This window comes from Triticum dicoccoides, chromosome 4A (genome assembly GCF_002162155.2).
Source record: "Triticum dicoccoides isolate Atlit2015 ecotype Zavitan chromosome 4A, WEW_v2.0, whole genome shotgun sequence".
NCBI classification, from domain to species: Eukaryota; Viridiplantae; Streptophyta; class Magnoliopsida; order Poales; family Poaceae; genus Triticum; species Triticum dicoccoides.
Window position 1 is genome coordinate 1,703,602 of NC_041386.1, and position 24,049 is coordinate 1,727,650.

The 24,049-nt window shown below is 50.1% G+C and overlaps 1 protein-coding gene across 1 annotated transcript; it reads left to right on the plus strand.

Moving 5' to 3' along the window:
* The first annotated feature begins 7,796 nt into the window (after positions 1-7,796).
* LOC119288472 (ethylene-responsive transcription factor 14-like) lies at positions 7,797-8,252 on the plus strand. The gene has a single exon (XM_037568087.1). The coding sequence runs from the start codon at positions 7,857-7,859 to the stop codon at positions 8,250-8,252; it is 396 nt and encodes a 131-aa protein (XP_037423984.1). The 5' UTR covers positions 7,797-7,856.
* Positions 8,253-24,049: the final 15,797 nt, after the last annotated feature.

The following is a 24,049-nucleotide window of genomic DNA, read 5'->3' on the forward strand; positions in this document are numbered from 1 at the left end:
AATCGGGGGCGTCACAAGAATATAGGTATTTTTGGACTATATTTGAACATAAATCCCAGAACGAATTGCACAAGGGCTGACTAGCCATTGTGATTGACAGGTGTGTCTAAAGGGGTTGAAGAGGTGCTGACACAACAACTCTGGTGCTGAGGCGTTTTTCACCGAGGGCGATGCTAGCCAATGGGGCTGACGGTGATGCTAAGGGCCCACAAGCCTGGGCGGTGAGGGGTGAGGCGTGTGCAATGCGGGGGTTTCAATCGAGGCACGTCCACTGATGGGTGGGCCAACCCTGCCACATGGGCGCGGTTGGGGGTGGACCCGGTCACCGCATGTCAATAGCTATTTTCTCGTGTTCGGTTGTCGAGTGTGCACTTATGCCGCTCGCCAGGATGTAGTTTCATTTTATTTTCTTTTTGATCTGCTTGTATTGAGATTTTCTCACCACTCCACATCGGTTTAGCTGTTTGTGCTTTATATGTAACTAAAGCTATATAGTGGGGTGAAACCCTGTTTTGAGAGCTTCCCTATGGATAGATATCCTCAAGTATATACATGAAATTCGGTTGTGTTTACTTGGATTTCTTAGATGCAATCGAAGAGTAGCTACTACTCTAAAATATAAGAGTATTTAGATCATTAAAATAGTGATCTAAATGCTCTTATATTTTTTTACAGAGAAAGTATATAGATACGTATGTGGCACATAGTCATAGTCCTTGTCATTTGGCCTGGTGGCTGCATGCATGCATGCTGACGTGCCAGCAACGCCACACCAACATCACCACCACCTTGAGCGTGAGTTTGTCCGCCCACAACGTGTCTGTCAAGAGGGCATATATATGTGCACGTGGCATGTATAGATGGATCATTTTCATCTCTTTTATGTGGGGCCGGGCCAGCGGGAGAAGGAACTGGCAATGTCAAACGTGTCAATGGATCGAGAAATTTGTGCATATATACGTAGGCGTGAGTCACTACCTGGTCTGGTCTGGTCGGGTCTGGTCTGGTTTGATCCGGATGAGAGAAGAGTCAACACAACACTCCCACTGGCTGACGTACATGATGAGCTAGCAGTAGCAGTAGCACAAACAAAACCAAAGCAAATATCGCAACCCACCTGGCCTGGCTAGCTAGCCTATGGGTATATTTTATTACCCCGTTCGTAGTATTCTAATCTACACGTACGACGTACTAGTAGTAGTAGTAGTAATACGAGTACGACCCCAAACACGTGTTTTACGTTTTTTTACCGACGGATGGATCAAGACGGCACGCACATGCACCGTACCCACCCGCACCCAGCCACCAGCAGCTTGGTAAACGCACGTACTAGTTGGCATCTCCTAAACCAAATATGCTTTGCTCCTAATAATACAAGTTTTTACCATCCAAAAAATATACCACGACCATAGTACTTAACAATAGCTAGCTGAGGCTGAGGACGATAGCTAGAGTAGGACATATGCATGCACGCACAGGTCTGCTCTCACGTGCGAATATTTATTTATTTTTGTGTATGTGTATGCATCCCGTTCCCGTAGCTCTTGACCATAGTGATAGGGGGTGTGCACGCATGACGCTTACACACAGGCACTTTGCCCAGACAGACATACATACATGATACATGCACCCAACTCCGGCCGGCCGCCACTTTGGTAAACGTACCTACGTATACACCCCCTAATATTACGTACTACGGTACTAATCAATTGCTCCAACCTAATCCTACTTACTTAATAATGACAATAATACTAATAGTTTTTACCCTCCTAAAATACTTGGCCATACTATAGCAAGCTAGCACTAGCTGGGTACTACGTACGTACAACTGCGCCATGTACTACTCCGTATGCATGCATGAATGATGAATGCATGTCTGCTCTCACGTGCGAATCATTGTATGCATCTTCTTGGAGTAGCTAACTAGCTATGGGATGGTATTCGTTATGGCTGCCACTTAGCAGCAGCTTGACTTCTTCTCAGATGCACTAGCTAAATGCACCATTTATAACAGATCCTAATTAAGCTAGCTAGGGCTAGGTAAGATCGATCGAGTTACTTTAGATCTTCACTGACATGCATCGTGATAGTACCATGGACAGTATTAGTTCGTTCTTCAAATATCGATTATGTTGGCTTGCTGCAAAATAAACTCTCTCTCTCTTTTTTTTTTTTGCGGGGAAGGAAAATCAACTTCTGTACGTACTAGGTTGACAATCATAAGTAGCCATGAATAACAATTCAAATAAAAAAGACAATCACCGTCTTAGGAGATGGCTAAATGACATTATTGTCAGGCGGCTATTGCGTGATTCATGATTACAAAGAGATCCTAATAGGTTAAGACGGCTATGGTAGGTGTTGGAGATTTTTTTTAAGTGTCCTTAATGGGTCCTGAAGATTTAAAGTGAGACAATATTTTGAATTTTGAAACACAGGAGAATGGCCATTGGTAAGTGCATTGTATAAGTTTGTGGACCGGGTAGGAGAAAAAGATATGTTGCCGCATTGGAATTGCAATTTGTTCGCTCTCTTATGCTACAATATAAAAAATGGAGAATTGGTTGGAAAGAGAAACTAAAACATAGATCACGATTTTGAGTCGGGCTCACAACATTTCATTTTGTTATTTGTGTCTTCTTTTTTTGCGGAAATTTGTGTCTTCTACAAGAGTGTTGTTCTCATATTAAAGTAGTGCCGCATTTGTTTATTTGTGTTTGGTCCTACATGTGAGTAAAGTATATTTGTTTATGTCTCTTTGATGGCTGCTAGTTGGCATGTGAGGAGGAGTGTATTTATTTATTGATGAACATCTTGAGTGCAAATGCATGAAGTGTTAAAAAACATCAGAAAATCCCGGAAGAACAAAAGAAACCATTTCTCAAGAAAAAATTTAGATTGGGAGTAATTAATTAATTATCCGACAGTAACAAAACAATATACGAGAAAATACGAGCAACAATTAATGACCAGCATTATAAACTTGTGAGTTCTATATTAGCATAGATACATACTGAAAATATTTAGTGCAATTTTCTATAACTAAGTAGGTGATCCCCATTAACATATTTATCTCAACATGCAACTATGTCACCTCACCATGCAATCATGCATGGGAAAGACTGATCTCATGATGAAATCATACTTGAAAACTTTCATTTTAAAGTAATTCTAATATGCTACTTATATTTAATAAATATCTATGATCATAAATAATTCTAGTTTTAGATCTTATATGGTAATTCAAAAACTTATCTTTTTTGAACACACTACAATCACAGATGCCCACATGCATGCACATACACTCACCCCTATAAATACTCGCACACACACCCTATATATCTCTATAAGCACTACCGAGATATTTAGCCAGCATCACATCTTGAGATTGACAAAGTCACCACATACGTCTTGTAGTCGACGGAAATGTCTCCTCGCATTGAACGAACATCGCCGAAAAGTTTGAAATAAGTCCAGATAAAGGCAAGCACTATCTAGGACTTTAACCCTGGTGGGTTGGTTCCACCACGAGGAACCTAATCATCTGAACTACACTCAGTTCGCTTAATCTAGATACTTATTTTATACTCCCTCCGTTGCTAAATATTTGTCTTTTTAGAGATTTCAAATGGATTGTCACATATGGATGTATATAGACATATTTTAGAGTGTAGATTCACTCATTTTGCTCTGTATGTAGTCACTTGTTGAAATCTCTAGAAAGACAAATATTTAGAAACGGAGGGAGTATAACTAAATCTCGTTTAAATACATTACAAGTAATTTCTGCAGCAACGGATGGGATACTATCTAGTCTAGTCTAGTTAATGAAATGCTGCATACTAAGAGCATCTCCAGCCGTTCGGCCCCCCAGGGCGCTAAAAAAGGGCGGTCCGGGGGCGAACCGGCGCTAGTTCGGCCCCTGGGGGCGACCTAGCTCCCAGTCACGCCCCCAGGACGCGAAAAATTCGAACTTGGTCGTTCCCGCTCACAAAAGACACCACAAGTCGGGCGATCGCGAGCCACAATTTGGCGTACAAAAAATAGAGCGGCAGAAGTTTGCGTGCACATCACTCGGCGGGCTCTGCCCCTGGCGTCGGCGGAGTTGGCGCGCGCGGGCTTGGCGGTGTCGGAGCAGCCTCTGCGTTGGGCGGTGTCGGCGCGGCTTCGGTGGTGCTGGGCGTCGTCATGCGGGCTTGGCGTCGGCGTGTGCGTCGGCGTCGGCGGCCTTGTCGAGGGAAGCTGGTTCAGGATGAGGCCGCGCTCCGTCAAGTACCACGCCTTGACCGCCTCGTCGGTGCTCTGGAGCATGTCTGCCCCGCCCAGCAGGAAAGCCAGGTCGGTGTTTCTCTTCTTCGCGGCGACGTTCGTCCGGAGCAGGTCGAGCTTGACGGCGCTACTCGACATCAACGCCGACCACCGCTCCTTGGTCTTCTCTTCACGAAGGATGGCCCGGGCCTGCGCGTCGGTGAGGCAGTGCTCGATGGACTCCTGCACTCGAGCGGTGGCCGTGTCGGCGTATTTCCCCTTCTTGGCAACTTTGTTGCCGTCCGGCCGCCCTTCCGATGCGGCAGGAGTCGGCACGTCCGGCTTGTAGGTCTCCTTGGCCTTGTCGAGGGTGCGTCGGACTTCCGCCCACTTCTCGCACTTGTCAATGCGCTTGTAGACGTGGAGGTACTTGAATTCGGCGTCGTTGTTGCTCTGCCGGTACAGGGTGAACATGCGCAGCAACTGCGCGGAGGGACAAACAGTTGGCGCGCGTACAGGGCGAAGAGAGGCGGGAGGCTGGCATGGCATACCTGATCCTCGACGCCGGCGCCGCTCTCCGGGCGAGCCGCGACCTCCTCGACGACCCCGTGCCATTTGTTGCACGCCTCCTCGGCTTCCTCTGCTTCGGCTGGGCGACGGAGGCAGTCGCAGTTGACGCTGCGCGGGGGGCGACGTACTTCTTCGGTGGCATGGTGGCCGGCTGGGAGGGAGGCGAGCGGGAGGAAGATTGGCGGGAGGAAGGAAGAGTATGGGAAGAAAGTGGGGAAAACGCGGGAAGAAACGGCGGGAAGAGGCGCTCGCCTCGCCAATAGGGCGGACCCACGCGCCCTTTTCGCTTGTGCCGGCGCCCCAGGCGTCCCCCAGGAAGCCGGGTTCGGCCTGGGTCCGCCGGCACCAGTTTCGCCCCGAGCCGGCGAAAAACGGGCTTTTGAGGGCGCGACTGGACCGTTTTTTCGACGCCAGCGCGGCAAAATCACCTAGGAATGGCCTGTTGGGGACGCGGCTGGAGATACTTTAAAAATACTTGGGCGTGTATCTATGCAAGGGAGGGAGGGAGGGAGGGAGGGAGGCAAGGTGGCATCATTGCATATATGCATGGGTATCCTTGAGCTTTTGGACGGTCAACATGCATGCGAAGACCATGCATCTATGGAGGTGCAAGATGGCCGAAGTGAGTACTAGTAATCCTAGCTAGGTGATATATGCGTGCCTGCCTGATGCGTTGCCACCCCCATGCATCCCCGGTGATCCTGGGAATGAGCCTTGCACTTGCACAAGGAAAAGGGTGTGGTATGGTCGTCTCTACTGACTTTCAACTGCGGGCAGCCGGCCTCTCTCTATCCGTGGGAAAGAAAACAAAAAATATTTGTTAAAGTGGCCCGGACGGAATATAATCTGCTATTGAATTCGGCGAATGTGCGGCGCGGACGACAGAATGGTCGGTTGAGGTGTTCATTCATGCATATATAAACTGCTTGCGAGCTGCTTTTATGTATGGAGCGGAGCATATATAAAAAGTGTAGGTTGCATGCCAAGCTAGATCAGATGCTGTTTTAGTTGCTTAGTAAACAAAGGCTACTCTTTAGGTAGTGATGGATATATTAAGAAATTGACCAACTGCGATTACTAGTAGAAAGCTGGTTGCATGCATGGGGCCAACGAAATTTAGATGTCACCGATTGATCAACGGAAGAGGTTGGCGTTGACGAGGTCGCCGGCAGCACGCACTAATTGCATGCCTTGGAGAGGTGGAGTTGTGTCAGTTGGATCGAGCTAATCGACCGATTCATTCAAGGCACTAATGTCAGTCGCCAAGTCAAACCATAACTGCCTACTAGTACTAGTCAGCGCATGCAATGCATGGATGCAACCTCACTCACCTCATCGCCCGGCCCGCAGGTAAGGTACGATACGATACGATAGAGGTGCATGCGTTCATGGCATCACCTCCCACCTCACTGTCTACTGTCTACTGTCTACTGTCTCCATTCTCCCCTCTGCATTACTATGCACATCACTTACCTGATTTTGTCCCCTTCCTTCCCCGCCAACATATATATGTCGTGTATACAAGCAAAAATAAATAGATGAAAAGGGCCGAGTAATATTTTAAAACTAATGCACACACAAATAACCCTTTTTGGAATACCTTGTAACGGAAAAGCACAACGCAGAGAATAAATCGGTGGTTGCATGGTTAGAAGGATGCTAGGATGGTGGTACCCTTGGCCCAACAAGGAACAAACCCTAGGTTCCATACTTAATTTGATGTCTCATTATTAATGTGGATTAATCTTTCAATGGGATACGACTGTCAATACCGAGGCATCCATGGTGACTTCGGCAACCTTCATGCTCCACAACTTTGACCTGATCTTCAGTACGCGTTGAACCGTCTAGAAATCCATTCAGCCAGAAACACAAGTACAAGCAAAGGAAATAAGAGGTCTGGTGGGGCAACAACACAAGATATGCCAAAAACCGGGAAACAAATCAATACAAGACACCTCCGAGAAGAGGAATTAACTGTTGGGAGACGCGTCGATCTTTCGGCCGACCAACTGAAGACCTACCAGCATGCCACCTAGAAGGTTCCACTATAGCAAAAATGTGAAGAATTTAGACACAAAGTTAGAAGAAGCATGCCGTAAGAAAAGAATACACGCTGAATAATAATCATCTTATTACGTAAAGTCCATAGGGTCCAAGCCATTGCCGCAAACACCAACCAGAAGAGATGTGTCTATTCTATTGATTATATTATATGTGGGGAATAATTTGTTAAACAACGATGCGGCTTTATTGATTAAGTAAAAAACAATACAGCATATCAGAGCGGGAAAAAACAAAACAAAAACAACCGACGCATAACAAAGAAAAAAACTAGAAAATCACACCAAGCAATGTCGTTGTCACAATGCTTTACAATACCTTGTATAATAATTTACAATCCAACATTTACGGCAGCCCACATCAATTTAGAATCCACCACGTTTTCCAGAAAACTGGAGGGGGATTATATGTACATGAGTTTTACAGGCATGTACTAAGTACGTATGTGTCCTTTGAGGTGCATGCATGCATGTAACTGAATAAGTGTTGTGTCTACATACTAGTGCCAAATACTTATATGTAGCACATACATCTGGAGATTATAATTAATTATAGAAAGAAACTTTGGTTGTATGCATACATGCATGTAAGCATATACTATATTATGATATGAAGTGCAATGCATAATGCATAGGAGGAAGAGTAGAGTAGGCACTCGAGACGTAGAGTGGACGTATGCCTTTACGCTACCCGGGAAGGAATGGTCGGATTCGTTGGGAATGGTTTGGATCCGCACGTGCCGGTCCCGCCTCCAAATATTGACATATCCCTTTCCCACCCTCTCCTTTTTAAACCCTCCGACTCCCCCCGCCTTCTCCTCCAACCCTTCATCACCAACATCGATCGATCAGCACTTCATTCTCTCTCGTTCCATTCAAGCTCCACCATCCATCACTGATTTGCACTTACCTAGCTACTCCGCAACCCCCACTTCCGGCTTCTTCATTTCTCACTACTAGTACGTAGTTGAGATTATGGAGGGCGGAGAAGGATCCGGTGGCGGCGGCGAGCCGACCAAGTACCGCGGGGTGCGCCGCAGGCCGTGGGGCAAGTTCGCCGCGGAGATCCGGGACTCGAGCCGGCACGGCGTGCGCATGTGGCTCGGCACCTTCGACACCGCCGAGGAGGCCGCGGCCGCCTACGACCGCTCCGCCTACTCCATGCGCGGCCGCAACGCCGTGCTCAACTTCCCCGACCGGGCGCACGTCTACGAGGCCGAGGCCAGGCGCCAGGGCCAGGGCTCTTCGTCGTCGGCGAGGCAGCAGAATCAGCAGCAGCAGCAGGGGCAGAGCGGGGTGATCGAGTTCGAGTACCTGGACGACGACGTGCTGCAGTCCATGCTCCACGACCACGACAAATCCAACAAGTAGATCGATGGATCATCCATCCATCCATCCATGGATCGATCCATAATACCTACTGTATCATCCCGGCCCGGCCGGCAACATCGACCTGCGTGCATGCGCGGGCGCGGATGCAATCTACACTACCTACCTATGCATTCCGGCCATATATTAGGTACGTAGATTATATGTGTACGAGAGCCTACGAGCTCGATGAAGATCGTACGTGGTGCATTCTGATGCATGAGGATTCCATCGACACGACCCTCTACCATATATTTGATGGGTCGATCGAGTAATTTGCAGCCAATAATCCAATCGATGATATGGGGTTTTCAGTCTCAAATGACACAATCGCAATGCCTACATTTTCAGTTACAGTATGCTTAATTAACCGACTTGTATCATCAACATATATATGCATCGATCATCTCAACATCAACATATATACATACTGTAAACCATCCTCGTACTTCCTGGCGAGATTTATTCAATGTTGGGGCATTAAATCAAATGGCCTGCTAGCTTGTTAGTCACACATGCACATGTAGGTACTCGATTACCGGCCCGGTCGGAGAGGTATGGAACCTACCTGGAAGCTTCTTTCTTTCATTCATATGCATTGCATAAGGGAAGTAGGGCTGGCTGCTAACAGCAGCTGAAAGATGGATGGAAGGAATCAAATATGCATGTCATCCATCGCCGCCGGTCCCGGTCCCGGTCCCGGCCCCCGCCCCGGCCGAGAGAAAGTAGGACGTACGGCTGGCTGGAGCCACAGTCTCAACAGTCGACCATGCACCCAGAATGCACTCCGTCCATGAGAATTCAGGGGCTGCGATGGAGCAACAGTACGTGCATGAAGCTTCTCGGAAGTCGGAACCTGCCCGCTTTCATTCCGGCCGTCACCACCAGTAGGTACGTTCACCAAACCACCTCTGCTATTCTGCTGCTGGTAGATCATCGATTAATTACCTGCGCGCTGAAACCAACATGGAGAAACATGTCATGTGTAACTGCACTAACTCTCAATCTCCTACTCCTTAGGGCATCTCCAGCCGTTCGGCCCCCAGGGCGCCTAAATAGAGCGGCCTGGGGGCGTGCCGGCGCTAGTTCGGCCCCTGGGGGCGACCTAGCTCCCAGTCACGCCCCCACACGCCGGCCTCAGGATGCGGGAAATTTAAACTTGGTCGTTCCCGCTCTCAAAAGACGCCGCAAATCCGGCGATCGGACGTAGTCTGGCGTTACAAAAAAAAGAGCGCCGCCGCCGCAAGTTCGCGTGCGCAATGATTCACTCGGCGGGGTCGGCTCCAGGCGTTGGCGGAGTCGGCGTGCGCGGGCTCGGCGGTGTCGGAGCTGCTTCGGTGCTGGGCTGTCTCGGCGCGGCTTCGGCACTGCTGGGCGGCGATGTAGAGGCATCGCTCGGGCTTGGCGTCCGTGTGTTCGTGGGCGTCGTCGGCGTCGTCGGCGTTGCCGTCGGCAGCTCGCTCAGGATGAGGCCGCGCTGCACCAGGTACCACGCCTTGAGCTTCTCGTCGTTGCTCGGAGCATGTCCGCCCCGCCCATCAGAAAAGCCATGTCGGTGTTCCTCTTCTTCACGGCGACGTTCGTCCGGAGCAGGTCGAGCTTGATGTTGTTGTTCCTCATCAGCGACGACCACCGCGCCTCGGTCTTCTCTTCACGTAGGACGGCCCGGGCCTGGGCGTCGGCGAGGCAATGCTCGATGGACTCCTGCACTCGCGCGGTTGCCGCGTCGGCGTTTTTCCCCTTCTTTGCCAATTTGTGGCCGTCCGTCCGCCCCTCTGACGCGCCCGGAGTCGTCGCGTCCGGCTTGTATGTCTCCTTGGCCTTGTCGAGGGCACGTCGAACTTCCGCCCACTTCTCGCACTTGTCAATGCGTTTGTAGACGTGGAGGTGCTTGAAGTCGGCGTCTTGGTTGTAGCCCCGATACATGGCGAACATACGCAGCAGCTGCGTGAAGGGACGAACAGTTGGCGGGCGGCGGGTGTAGACGACGAAGATATGCGGGCGAACGGCGTGCGTACCTGATCCTCAACGCTGGCGCCGCTCTCCGGGCGAGCCGCGACCTCCTCGACGATTCCATGCCATTTGTTGCACGCCAACTGGATACGCCCCCAATGGTTCGCCATCGCCTTGGAGCCGCGCTGCATGTAGACGCTTTTGAAGTAGGGATCGACGAGCTTCCGCTCGTCGAACTCGGCCTTGATGCGGTCCCAGTACGTCTCCAAGCTCTGGTTCGCGCCGGTGGTCGGGTCGAGGCAGACGACTTTCCATGCTTCGGTGAGGCATTCCTCCTCCTTGGACGTCCACTTGATGCGCGGTTCGCTTGACCTGGCCGCCTGCTTCTTCTTCTTCTGGCGCCCCTTCGTTGGAACAGGAGCCGGCTCCTCCTCCTCCTCCTCCTCGTCCTCCTCCTCCTCCTCGGGTTCCTGCACGTCCTCGCCGTAGACGTAGCCGAGCTCGGCCTCCATGTCGCCACTGAGATCCACTACCGCGTCCTGGGTGGCGAACCCGAGAGACGCGGCGGCCGTAGTCGATCCTGTCGCGATGATGTCGTCCATGTCGGCTCCCGTGTCGTCGGCGTCGCCGAGGTGCGAGAAGGGCAGTGGTCCACGGTAGAGATGGGGCGTCGGTGTGGACGCGTAGGCGGAGGGCGGCGAGTAGTTGTATGGAGGGTACTGCACGCCGACGAAGGCGGGCGAGAGCGTGCGCGTAGCGGGGTGACCATGAGGGAAGTTCACGTTTGGGTTGAACCCACCGTGCGCGTCGCCGTCGGCGTAGCCGGGCAACGATGAACCCCATGGAGATCCGACGCCTTGCTGTCCCCAGGGCGCGTACTGGGCGTGGCTGACGACGGGTGGATTCATCCCCACCTGGTCGACCGATGAGGAAGACGTCGCCGCGCGCGCTGCGTTGTCGCGGGCCTTCTTGGCTATGGCCCTGTTCCGCCGGTCGGCGGTGACTGCTTCGCGCCGCTGAACTTCCACCCTCCACTCGGCGTTCGACAGGCCCGGTGGCTTCGATGGCGGCGCCCTCGGCTTCCTCTGATTCGGCTGGGCCACGGTGCCAGTAGCGGCTGCCGCCGCGCGCGGCATGGCGTACTTCTTCGGCGACATGGCGGCGACTGGGAGGCGAGCGGGAGGGGGTTTGGCGGGAGAAAGGCAGAGAATGGCGGGAGGAAGGCGAGCGAGCGGGAGAGATGCGAGGGAAAAGCGTCAAGAAACGGCGGGAAAAGGCCCTCGGGTCGCCTCCAGGGCAGGCCCGCGCGCCTTTTTTGCTTGTGCCGGCTCCCCAAGCGCCCCCCAGGGCGCCGGGTTCGGCCTGGGTCCGCCGGCACCAGTTTTGGCCCGAGCCGGCGAAAAACGGGCTTCTGGGGGCGCGACTGGGGCCTTTTTTTGGCGCCGGCGCGGCAAAATCGCCCGGGGAGGGCCTGTTGGGGGCGTGGCTGGAGATGCCCTTATGGTAGGTGTGTACATCAGTAATTACTCAGTTAGTCCATCCTAGCTACAATTTAAATCAAGCACTACTAATTAACAAAATATATGCATCTGCTGATTGTCAAAATTTAAGGTGATGGTTTATGTTCTACTATATATGTGCCATCGTGCCAACATGTATGCACTTGTTGTTTATATATGTGGCAAGTATAGACCCCGGCTAGAAAATTATGAGAAAACCGTCACAAAATATATGGATTGTTTTATTTAACCTCCATTTTCAAACTTTGGTTTTCAGATTTCTTCTTTCAAATATAACATCAATATCCGCAATGATGGACTCATAATTAAATTTTGGTGTCGGGGGCCTAATACTTTAACGGGGACACTCCTTTTGCACTGGAGATGACAAAATGCGCATGGGCCTTGATTGCGGAGGATTCAACAAAGCATCTCATCGCCAATAACTTGTCAGATGCTAAGTAGTGGTGTTCTCTGCTAAAGGAAACATTATTGCATGTTTACTTCGTATCATAATGATGCAGAGTCCGGGGGTCAACCTCCTTTCCAAAGAAACTATTAGCTTTGTCAAAGTCTTGGTGACATTTTGGGGAGTGTCGGCAGAAAAATGACCCATGAGCATGTGTGCCAGCAAGAACCCACTCTCTACGATAGTCTTAATGCCAAAATTCCTCATAAACCACACCATGATTCGGGAGACTACAATGCCAAAGAAGAAGAGGAAGCTACCTGCGAGGTGAAGCTCGAAGGTGCTCCTAGGTGATGTTGAAGGAAGGCCTACTGCAAATCAACGTGGATGCACCTATTTCACGCTCGGCCTCAAAGGCGGCATGGGATTTAGCTATGGTCTGCAGTGAAGTGCTATATTTCGCGTTTGATTTTCACTTAAATCATGTGTATGTAACATCAAATTGTTTGGTAGTAGTGAGGGATATCAACTCGTGCTCCCTCTACCCATAAAGTGTAATTCACTTTCCTAGAGTAGAGTTCGGACATTAAGGAACTATTGGAAGCTTCTTATCTTTGGAAACCTTTTGTTGCCAATATAGCTTTTCCCAACCATGCTTGATTGTGATCATGTGAAGCCATGTGTTTGTGTTGAGCTCAGCCAGGAGTTGTGCGAGTCATCGTCATTTTCCAGGCTCAGTTGCACGGTTTAGAGGCAACATATGAAACAATTAATGAAAAACTCAATCCACAATATTCAATGATATACTACATCATGTTTTTAACTTTTCAGGCATATTTGTTACAAGCAGTGCTAAATACAAAGAATATATGATGCAGTTTTGATATTACAAAGTCCGCATTCATTGTTTGTTGATTGTTTAACCCGCATGAAAATGAAATGCACATTTGACCATGGAAACCCTGATATATGAGTACCACAAAAGATTCGAGAAAAATCCTTATACGTACCTCCTAGACTCCAGGCCATTCTATTTAGTTAAATATAAGACAGGAAATATACACTCAAAAGTACCCTATTTCTTTAAACCTGCACCTAACATAGACAATCATACACTAGAAACACCCATCAACATATTTATTAGATGATATGATTTAGAGCTCCTTGCGAATATATTTAGCGATATGAAAATAGACAATAAGATACATATATACACTATTACTCATCTTTGAAACAAATTAATATAATGATGCATACAAATTTACCCTGTATTATTTTTCTTACATACATTAGAGTTAGTCAAATAATTTTAAAGATGGTGTTTCAAAAGAGAAACAATTTACATAAATTTTCTGGAAAAAATGGAAGTGTTGCAACGATTGATTTATAATTGTATCTTAATATTTTAGTGATATTGAACTATGTTAAGTGTAATAAGAAACTATACTTGAAAAAGACCTTCATTTTCTTCGTTTGGCAATAAAACAACTCACATCTTATTTGATCTCCTTACACTGCTTGCCTCCTGCTCGACTTGCAACCCAGGCAGGCTGCCTAGGATTCTTCAAATTGAATTCCTTCCTGAAATGCTCCTCCTTACAAAAAATGGGAAGTGACAGACAAGCCAGATGCATAAAAACAAAATCGGCTTAGAGTAATATAATAGGCTAATGTTAATAACTCACATGAAAATTAATAATGAACCCGGACGCCTTTTGGTCTTTTAGGGATTGGGGTCATCCGACATTGCTGCACCCTTTTTCATCCTGCAACTGGTCTCCTGACTATCTCAGAATAAGGAAACAGAACTAAGATGAAAAGAAAACAAATACACCTTCTCTAGAAAAGCTAAGCAGTTGTGAAAATTAAAACATAAAGCAAACTCAATCTGCAATTACAAAGAGGATGCATTACAAAACATGGAACAGATTGCAGACAATCTGCAATTAATAATTACTCAGTGTACTCCATCCTAACTACAATTTAAATCAAGGACTAATAAACAAAATATATGCATCTTCTGATTGTCAAAATTTAAGGTGATGGTTTATTCTACTATATATGTGCCATTGTGCCAACATGTATGCTCCTCCTGTTATATGTGGCAACTAGACCCCGGCCAGAGAAAACCGTCACATAAATATATGGATTGTTTCATTTAAGCTCCATTTTCAAACTTAGGTGTTCAAATTTCTTCTTTCAAATATAACATCAATATCCGCAATGGTGGGCTCATAATTAAATTTCAGTGTCGGGAGCCTAATACTTTAACGGGGACGCTCCTTTTGCACTGGAGATGACGAAATGCGCATGGGCCTTGTGTAAAACCCATAATGCGGCTATATCTCCCACGTGTCGGGGCACGACTGAGAGGCATAGCCGCATGGTAGTTTTGTCGCAAGAGGGGTAATCTTCACACAATCCCATGTACTGAATAGAAAGGGATAAAGAGTTGGCTTACAATCGCCACTTCACATAAATACAAGTTCAACATACATCATCCAGAATACAATCAAGGTCCGACTATGGAACCAAAATAAAAGAAGACAACCCCAAATACTAGATCCCCGACCGTCCCAACTGGGCTCCACTACTGATCAACCAGAAAAGACACAAAACAACGATCAAGATCTTCATCGAGCTCTCACTTGACCTCAGCTGCGTCATCTGCAATGGTATCATCGGCACCTGTAACTGTTTGGAAGTATCTGTGAGTCGCGAGGACTCAGCAATCTCACACCCGCGAGATCAAGACTATTTAAGCTTATGGGTAGGAAAGGGTAGTGAGGTGGGGCTGCAGCAAGCACTAGCATATATGGTGGCTAACATACGCAAATAAGAGTGAGAAGAGAAGCAACGCAACGGTCGTTGAGGGAGTCCTGGATTAGGGGGTCTCCGGACAGCCGGACTATCTCCATCGCCCGGACTATTAGACTATGAAGATACAAGATTGAAGACTTCGTCTCGTGTCCGGATGGGACTCTACTTGGCGTGGAAGGCAAGCTAGGCAATAGAATATGGATATCTCCTCCTTTGTAACCGACCTTGTGTAACCCTAACCCTCTCCGGTGTCTATATAAACCGAAGGGTTTTAGTCCGTAGGACAACAATCACAACATACAATCATACCATAGGCTAGCTTCTAGAGTTTAGCCTCTCTGATCTCTTGGTAGATCTACTCTTGTACTACCCATATCATCAATATTAATCAAGCAGGACGTAGGTAAAACTTCGTGTCTCCTGCCTCCTGTTACCATCCGGCCTAGACGCACAGTCAGGGTTTTACCTCCATCAAGAGGGCCCGAACCTGGGTAAAACTTCGTGTCTCCTGCCTCCTGTTACCATCCGGCCTAGACGCACAGTCAGGGACCCCCTACCCGAGATCCACCGGTTTTGACACCGACATTGGTGCTTTCATTGAGAGTTCCTCTGTGTCGTCGCCGTTGGGCTTGATGGCTCCTACTATCATCGATAGCGATGCGGTCCAGGGTGAGACCTTCCTCCCCGGACAGATCTTCGTATTTGGCGGCTTTGCACTGCGGGCTAATTCGCTTGGCCATCTAGAGCAGATTGAAAGCTACGCCCCTGGCCATCAGGTCAGATTTGGAAGTTTGAACTACACGGCCGACATATGCGGAGACTTGATCTTCGACGGATTCGAGCCACAGCCGGACGCGCCCCACTATTGCGATGAGTATGACCTAGCTCTGCCGCCGAATAGTACCGCAGAGGCCGCGCCCGCATCTGCTCCGACCCTTAGCTTGGAGCAAACTGCGCCAATCGAGGATGGGTGGCTAGACACCACCTCAGGGGCTGCAGTCTCGACGGCGATCGAGCCAAACACCAGCATAATCCTCTGCGCAGCCCGTGACTCCAAGGTGTCAGACTCTTTCCCGGACTCCGAACCGTCCGCGCCCCTGCCAATTGAATCTGATTGGGCGCCGATCATGGAATTCACCGCCGCGGATATTTTTCAGCACTCGCCCCTCGGCGACATTCTGAATTCACTAAGGACTCTCTCTTTGTCAGGAGAGCCATGGCCGGATTATGGCCAACATGATTGGGATGAGGAATATGAAGAAATTCGACGCCCGCCCACCACCCACTTCGTAGCCACTGTCGATGATTTAACCGACATGCTCGACTTCGACTCCGAAGACATCGACGGTATGGACGACGAGGTAGGAGACGAACACGAACCATCGCCTATAGGGCACTGGAAAGCCACCTCGTCATATGACATATACATGGTGGATACACCCAACGAAGGCAATGGTGGCGAGATAGCGGAGGATGACCCCTCCAAGAAGCAACCCAAGCGCCGACGTCAGCGGCGCCGCTCTAAGTCCCGCCAAAGCAAAAGTGGTGATACCGGCACAGGAGATAATAACACTCCGGATAGCGCCGAAGACAACAACAATGCCCTCCAGCAAGATTTAGAGCAAGAGGATGAAGGAGCCTGCTCTCCTGAGAGAGCGGCAGATGGAGAGGAGGAGGATGACAATTACATGCCCCCTCCGAAGACGAGGCAAGCCTCGGCGACGATGAATTCGCCGTCCCAGAGGATCCCGTCGAACAAGAGCGCTTCAAGCACCGGCTTATGGCCATGGCAAATAGCCTGAAGAAAAAGTAGCAGCAGCTTCAAGCTGATCAAGATCTGCTAGCTGACAAATGGACTGAAGTCCTCGCAGCCGAGGACTATAAACTCGAGCGCCCCTCCAAGAGTTACCCAAGGCGCAGGTTACTACCCCGACTGGAGGAACAAGCATATGATATGGCTGATCGGCCACCTTGTGGCCGCGATAGAGAGGCATTCCAGCCAAAAGCTCAGCCTCCACCCCAACGCCATTCGAATAAAAAGGCAGGGGGAGATATGCCAGACCTGCGAGACATATTGGAGGACACGGCAAAGCATTCAAGATCGATCTACGGATCACGAGGGCGCACCACTCTGCGAAATGACAAACATCACGCCGAATACAGTAAAAGCAAATCCGGCCGAGTCGAACACAGCGGGCAAAACCCATTCGAGCTGCGTCGAGATATAGCCCGGTACAGAGGCGCCACACACCCCTTATGCTTCATAGACGAAGTAATGGAACATCAATTCCCAGAAGGTTTCAAACCTATAAACATTGAATCATACGACGGCACAACAGATCCCGCAGTATGGATTGAGGACTTCCTCCTCCACATCCACATAGCCCGCGGTGATGACTTACATGCCATCAAATACCTCCCACGAAAGCTCCAAGGACCAGCGCGGCATTGGCTTAATAGCTTGCCTGCGGACTCCATTAGCTGTTGGGAAGATCTGGAAGCCGCATTCCTCGACAACTTTCAGGGCACTTATGTGCGACCACCAGACGCCGATGATCTAAGCCACTCAGCAGCCAGAAGAGTCGGCCAGGCAATTCTGGACTCAGTTCCTTACAAAGAAAAATCAAATCGTCGACTGTCCGGATGCAGAGGCCTTAGCAGTTTTCAAGCACAACGTCCGAGATGAGTGGATAGCCCGGCACCTTGGCCAGGAAAAGCCGAAATCTATGGCAGCCCTCACGACACTCATGACCCGCTTTTGTGCGGGAGAAGACAGCTGGCTGGCTCGCAGTAATAACATATCAAAGAACCATGGTACCTCAGATACCAAGGACGGCAATAGCAGGTCACGTCGCAACAAGCATAAGTGCCGCATTAACAACGAAAATACTGAGGATACGACAGTCAATGCCGGATTCAAAGGCTCTAAACCCGGTCAGCGGAAAAAGCCATTCAAACAAAGTACGCCGGGTCCGTCCAGCTTGGACCGTATACTCGATCGCTCGTGTCAAATACACGGCACCCCAGACAAGCCAGCCAATCACACCAACAGGGATTGTTGGGTGTTCAAGCAGGCCGACAAGTTAATTCCCGAAAACAAGGACAAGGGGCCGCATAGCGATGACGAGGAGGAGCCCTAGCAGCCGCACACTAGAAGACAGAAGAGGTTTCCTCCGCAAGTGCGGACGGTGAACATGATATACGCAACCCACATCCCCAAGAGGGAGTGGAAGCATGCGCTCAGGGACGTATATGCGTTGGAGCCAGTCGCCCCAAAGTTCAACCCTTGGTCGTCCTGTCCGATCACCTTCGATCATAGGGACCACCCTACTAGTATCCGTCATGGCGGATTCGCCGCACTGGTTCTAGACCCAATCATCGATGGATTTCACCTCACTCGAGTCCTTATGGACGGTAGCAGCAGCCTGAACCTGCTTTATCAGGACACAGTGCGCAAAATGGGTATAGACCCCTCAAGGATCAAACCCACAAAACGACCTTTAAGGGCGTCATTCCAGGCGTAGAGGCCCATTGCACAGGCTCCATTACACTGGAAGTGGTCTTCGGATCCCCGCATAACTTCCTAAGCGAAGACTTAATCTTCGATATAGTCCCGTTCCGCAGTGGTTATCACGCGCTGCTCGGATGAACCGCATTTGCTAGATTCAATGCGGTACCGCATTATGCATACCTCAAGCTCAAGATGCCAGGACCTCGCGGAGTTATCACAGTCAATGGAAACACAGAGCGCTCTCTCCGAACAGAGGAGCACACCGCGGCCCTCGCAACAGAAGCGCAAAGCAGCCTCTCAAGGCAATCTACCAGTTCGGCGTTTCAAAGCCCGGACACCTTCAAGCGCGCTCGGGGCAATCGGCAAATAGACTGCCTGGCGCGATCTGAGCTCTCATAGCAATACGGCGGTCACCCCAATCCCAGCCCAACGGCGCTATTCGTGCCACGCGTACATAATTACACATTAAAAATACCATGGGCACAGGTGGGGAGGGGGGGCACAACTGCGGCACGCCCCAAAACGCGGCCTAAACCGCACTAGGGGCTTCCCGTTTGGTTATTTTTCTTTTTTTCTTTCAGGACCTTAATCTCTAGAAACACTGTCCGACAGCCCTATTGCCGAACACATGATACATCAACCAAGAAGGCAGACATCTACGTTATACAACGAAATTCCCAGGTTGATTATAGATTTCACATCATTCCTCAGCTCGCCCTTAGAAGGGACATAGTCCTACTCTTTTGCTTATCGCACTATCTGTATCACTCTGCTTTAACGCAACTTTTCAATAAACAATGCATGACACTACAACTATTATTGCATTCTTGTTTTATATATATATATATATGTGTGTGTGTGTGTGTGTGTGTGTGTTCATTAATGACGCCTTGCAACCGTACACTCTGGTATGGCCAACACACCAGGGGCTCACATACCCCATAATGCGGTGTGAAAAGTCCGAACACTTTCACAAGTGCGGCACCCTGAACTTATAGCATTATATGCATCAGCTCTGAATCATGTCTTTGGTCAAATGTTGGGTTTGCCCGGCTCCTATGTTTTGGTACCTTACGTTCCGCTCTATCGGCTAAGGTAGCGCTAGGAGAACTACTGCGATTGTGCCCCGGTTCTGCCGGGCTGAGCACCTCAGTAGAGAAAGCTAAAACTGATTGTCATGATAAGGCGAGAGACTGGTTGCTGTTCGGCGAGGTTTTTCGAGTCCCTAAAGACTTATGCCGCTTAGGGCGAGGGGCCGGCTCTGTCCGGCTTACAGACATGTATCGCGCCTCGAATTCGGCCTTCCGAATACCAGGGGCTTCGCCGAAATTTAAAATTATAGAATTCTATGGCTAAGTGAGAGTGATAAAGCATTATTAGTCTGGTTGCCTTGTTCGTTGTGCTGAGCACCTCCCTCGAAGGACCCAAACATGGGAACAAGAGTGCTCAGGTTTATCCCGAACACCCCAACACTCGTGGCATGGGGGCCGAAGCCGAGGACTAGCCATCTCTCAGATTGGATAAACAGCCAAACAGAAGGTAATATTTTAAAATCTAACAAGCGTTGCATAGCGAACATGATACAAGTTTTCATACATACAGGACAACACGAGCAAGTCTCATTCAAATATTACATTTTGTGAACACTCATCCGCGATAAGATGGGCACCCGGCAGAACACCCTCGTAGTACATCTCAGGGTGGCGGTTCTCCTTGCCCTCCGTTGGCCGCTCCTTGATCAGCTTCACGGCGTCTAGCTTGACCCACTACATTTTTACACGGGCAAAAGCCCGGCGTGCACCTTCTATGCAGACGGATCGCTTGACGACCTCCAGCCGAGGGCAGGCATCCACAAGCCGCCTAACCAGGCCGAAGAAGCTGTTCGGAAGGGCGTCGCCAGGCCACAACCAGACTATGAAGCCCTTCATGGCTTGATCGCCCCCCTTATGTAACTCGACCATCTGCTTCAGCTGGTCACTCATTGGCACCGGATGTTCGGCCTCAGCATACTGAGACCAGAACAGCTTCTCCATCGAGCTTCCGTCCTCGGCCTGGTAAAATTGTGCGGCATCGGACACACTGCAGGGCAAATCTGCGAATGCTCCTGAAGAGCTCCGGATTCGGATAAGTAATCGGTAATTCACTTTTACATGCTTGCTTTGCATATAGAAAGCCTTACCCGCCGCTATCTTCTTCATCGCGTCGATCTCCTGAAGGGCCTTCTGGGCCTCGGCCTTGGCACTCTTCGCGCTCTCATGGGCCGCGGCAAGCTCAGACTCTCGCATCTTCAAGTCAAGCTCCAACGCCTCGTGCTTCGTCACGAGAGCCTGGAGCTCTTGCTGCACCTCGCCCACCCAAGCCTCGTGCCTCTCTCGCTCGGTGCGCTCCTTGGCTGATGTATCTTCGGCCTTGGTCAGTGCTTGCTTCAGGGTCGCCACCTCGGTCGTGGCCCCTGGCAAAATATACAATGATCCTGTCATTTTGCAATCGCGTCCTTTTTATATATACATATCTATAGACGGGGTATTACTTACCCTCGTTCTCCTCGAGCTGCCTCTTGGCAAGGCCGAGCTCTTTCTTTGACCCATCGAGGTCCTGCTTCAGTATGGCGACCTCCGTAGTTAGTGCGGCGGACGCCAGTAGAGAAGCTTGCATATGCATATTGACAATACTTATATTAGACTCCTGCGATATTATTTGATCCTCTGTTCGGCTTTTCTTTGTGAACACCGAACAAAGCATCAGGGGCTACTGTCTATGCGGTAATATTTCTACTACATTTTAAACACACTTACCTCGAAGCCTGTTAGAAGCTTGCACAGGCCTCAGTCAATCCGCTCTTGGCGGACTGAACTTTCTGAATCACCGCACTCATGATGGTGCGGTGCTCCTCATCGATGGAAGCGCTACGAAGCGCTTCCAGCAGGCTGTCTGGTGCCTCTAGATGGGCAGAGGTCACCGGCACTGGCGTTTTACCCCTCTTAGAAGGGGACCGCCTGCCCGATCCCGGAACCGTTGGAGGATCCGGCGCGGTGTTCGGCTGAGGGCCGAACTCGAAGCTCTCGGGGACCCCGTCCCCTCGGCTCTCGGAGTCCGGAAGGTCGCCTTGAGGCGCCTCCGGGACGGTCCCCCCTTGATCCGGTGCCTCTTGAGACAACACTTCGATGTCGTTGGCAGGATGAGGGGAGGTGGCGGTCGGGACTGGATCGCTATCCATGTCCGACGAGCCGAGGGGGCCGTCCGAGGATACCTCAATATTGGCTCGGGGCGGCCTCCACAATTGAGTTCGGCGTTAGGAAAAGTAGTGCGACAAAGGAATCCTATGGGTAACTTTGGTATCCGAATACTTATGATCTCCCCGAGGGCTTGGCCCTGGGAAACCACTTGTCTTCACTTTCGTCGGCGGCGGTGGAGCTGTCCGGAGGGAGAGTCCTTCCCTTCTTGGACCTTCCGGCCTCCGCAGTTGGGGCGGCCTTCCTTTTCTTGTCTCCCCCAGTCGGTGGGGGAGCCTCTTCTTCCTCTTCCTCGTCTTCGGGGGAAGAGTGCGCCGCAGAGTCATTGGACGGTGAGTCCGACGACGCCTGGCGTCAGGAACTCTTTCGAGCTCCCTTGGCCTTCTTGGTCTTCTCCGGCACCTTATAAGGGGCCGGAGTCAACATCTTCGCCAGAAGGGCGTCTGCGGGGCCTTCGGGCAAAGGAGCCGGACAGTCGATCTGTCCGGCCATCTTCTGCCAGTCCTGTCAAAGGCACGGGAGTTGAGATCCCACATAGAGTCAATCTATATAAAAATAAGTATCATGCGAAAGGTAAAACAACTTACCGCACTGGTGTGGCGCTTCGCGCTGAATCCGCAATCCTCAGTGATGGGGGGAGGGACCTCGGCGCTCTTGAACAGCACCCTCCAAGCATCTTCATGAGTTGTATCGAAGAGCCTGTTCAGAGTTCGGTGTTGCGCCGGATTGAACTCCCACAAGGTGAACTCCCATTGTTGGCACGGGAGTATTCGGTGGACGAGCATAACCTGGACTATGTTGACGAGCTTGAGCTTCTTGTCCACCATGTTTTGAATACATGTCTGGAGTCCGATCAGCTCTTTTGAATTACCCAGGACAGGCCCTTCTCCTTCCAGGAAGTGAGCCGCATGGGGATGCCAGATCGGAACTCGGGGGCCGCTACCCATGCGGGGTCGCGCGACTCGGTGATATAGAACCACCCCGATTGCCACCCCTTTACGGTTTCCACAAAGGAGCCCTCGAGCCATGTTATGTTGGGCATCTTGCCCACCATGGCGCCTCCACACTCCGCCTGGCGGCTGCCCACCACCTTCGGCTTGACGTTGAAGGTCTTCAGCCATAAGCCGAAGTGGGGCTTGATGCGTAGGAAGGCCTCGCATACGACGATAAACGCCGAGATGTTGAAGATGAAATTCGGGGCTGGATCGTGGAAATCCAGGTTGTAATAAAACATGAGCCCCCGAACGAAGGGATGGAGAGGGAATCCCAGTCCGCGGAGGAAATGGGTGAGGAATACCACCCTCTCATGGGGCCTGGGGGTGGGGATGAGTTGCCCCTCATCTGGGAGCCGGTGCGCGATGTCGTCGGGCAGGTATCCGGCTCTCCTCAGTTTCTTGATGTCTCCCTCCATGACGGAGGAGACCATCCACTTGCCTCCCGCTCCGGACATGATTGGAGAAGGTGGAGATGGAAGTGAGGACTTGGGCGCTAGAGCTCGAGTGTGCGGGAGCGGATGAGCAAAGGAGGAAGAAGGCGTGGATAGAAAGGTCAATCCTTATCCCTTTATATGGGTGGACAAAACTAAGCGTCCCCACTTGCCTGGTAAAACTCGCTTATCCCCCAAGCGCCGCAATTGATGGCGCGGTTGGGTTACCCACGCCCATATTGATAGAATCCCGTAATAAAGGGACACGATCTCTGCTTTGACAAGACGTGTCGAAAAACTGCCTCGCTTATGTGCGGGGCTGGTTAAAAGAAACGGTTCGAATAATCACCGGGCCATGATGTAACGTCGTTTTGCCAAAACAAGCCAGCAAATTAGATCTGCGAAAATATTATTCTCTCTACGGTGGAATGTGGAACTTATTTTGCAGGGTCGGACACTATCCTCGTATTCAAATTCTTCTGTGATGTATTCGGAGAAGGAACCCACCTTGCAATGCCGAAGACAATACTGCGCGCCGGACTCATCGTCATTGAAGCCTGTTTCAGGGGCTACTGAGGGAGTCCTGGATTAGGGGGTCTCCAGACAGCCAGACTATCTCTATCGGCCGGACTGTTAGACTATGAAGATACAAGATTGAAGACTTCGTCTCGTGTCCGGATGGGACTCTACTTGGCGTGGAAGGCAAGCTAGGTAATACGAATATGGATATCTCCTCCTTTGTAACCAACCTTGTGTAACCCTAACCCTCTCCGGTGTCTATATAAACCGAAGGGTTTTAGTCCGTAGGACAACAATCACAACATACAATCATACCATAGGCTAGCTTCTAGGGTTTAGCCTCTCTCATCTCGTGGTAGATCTACTCTTGTACTACCCATATCATCAATATTAATAAAGCAGGATGTAGGGTTTTACCTCCATCAAGAGG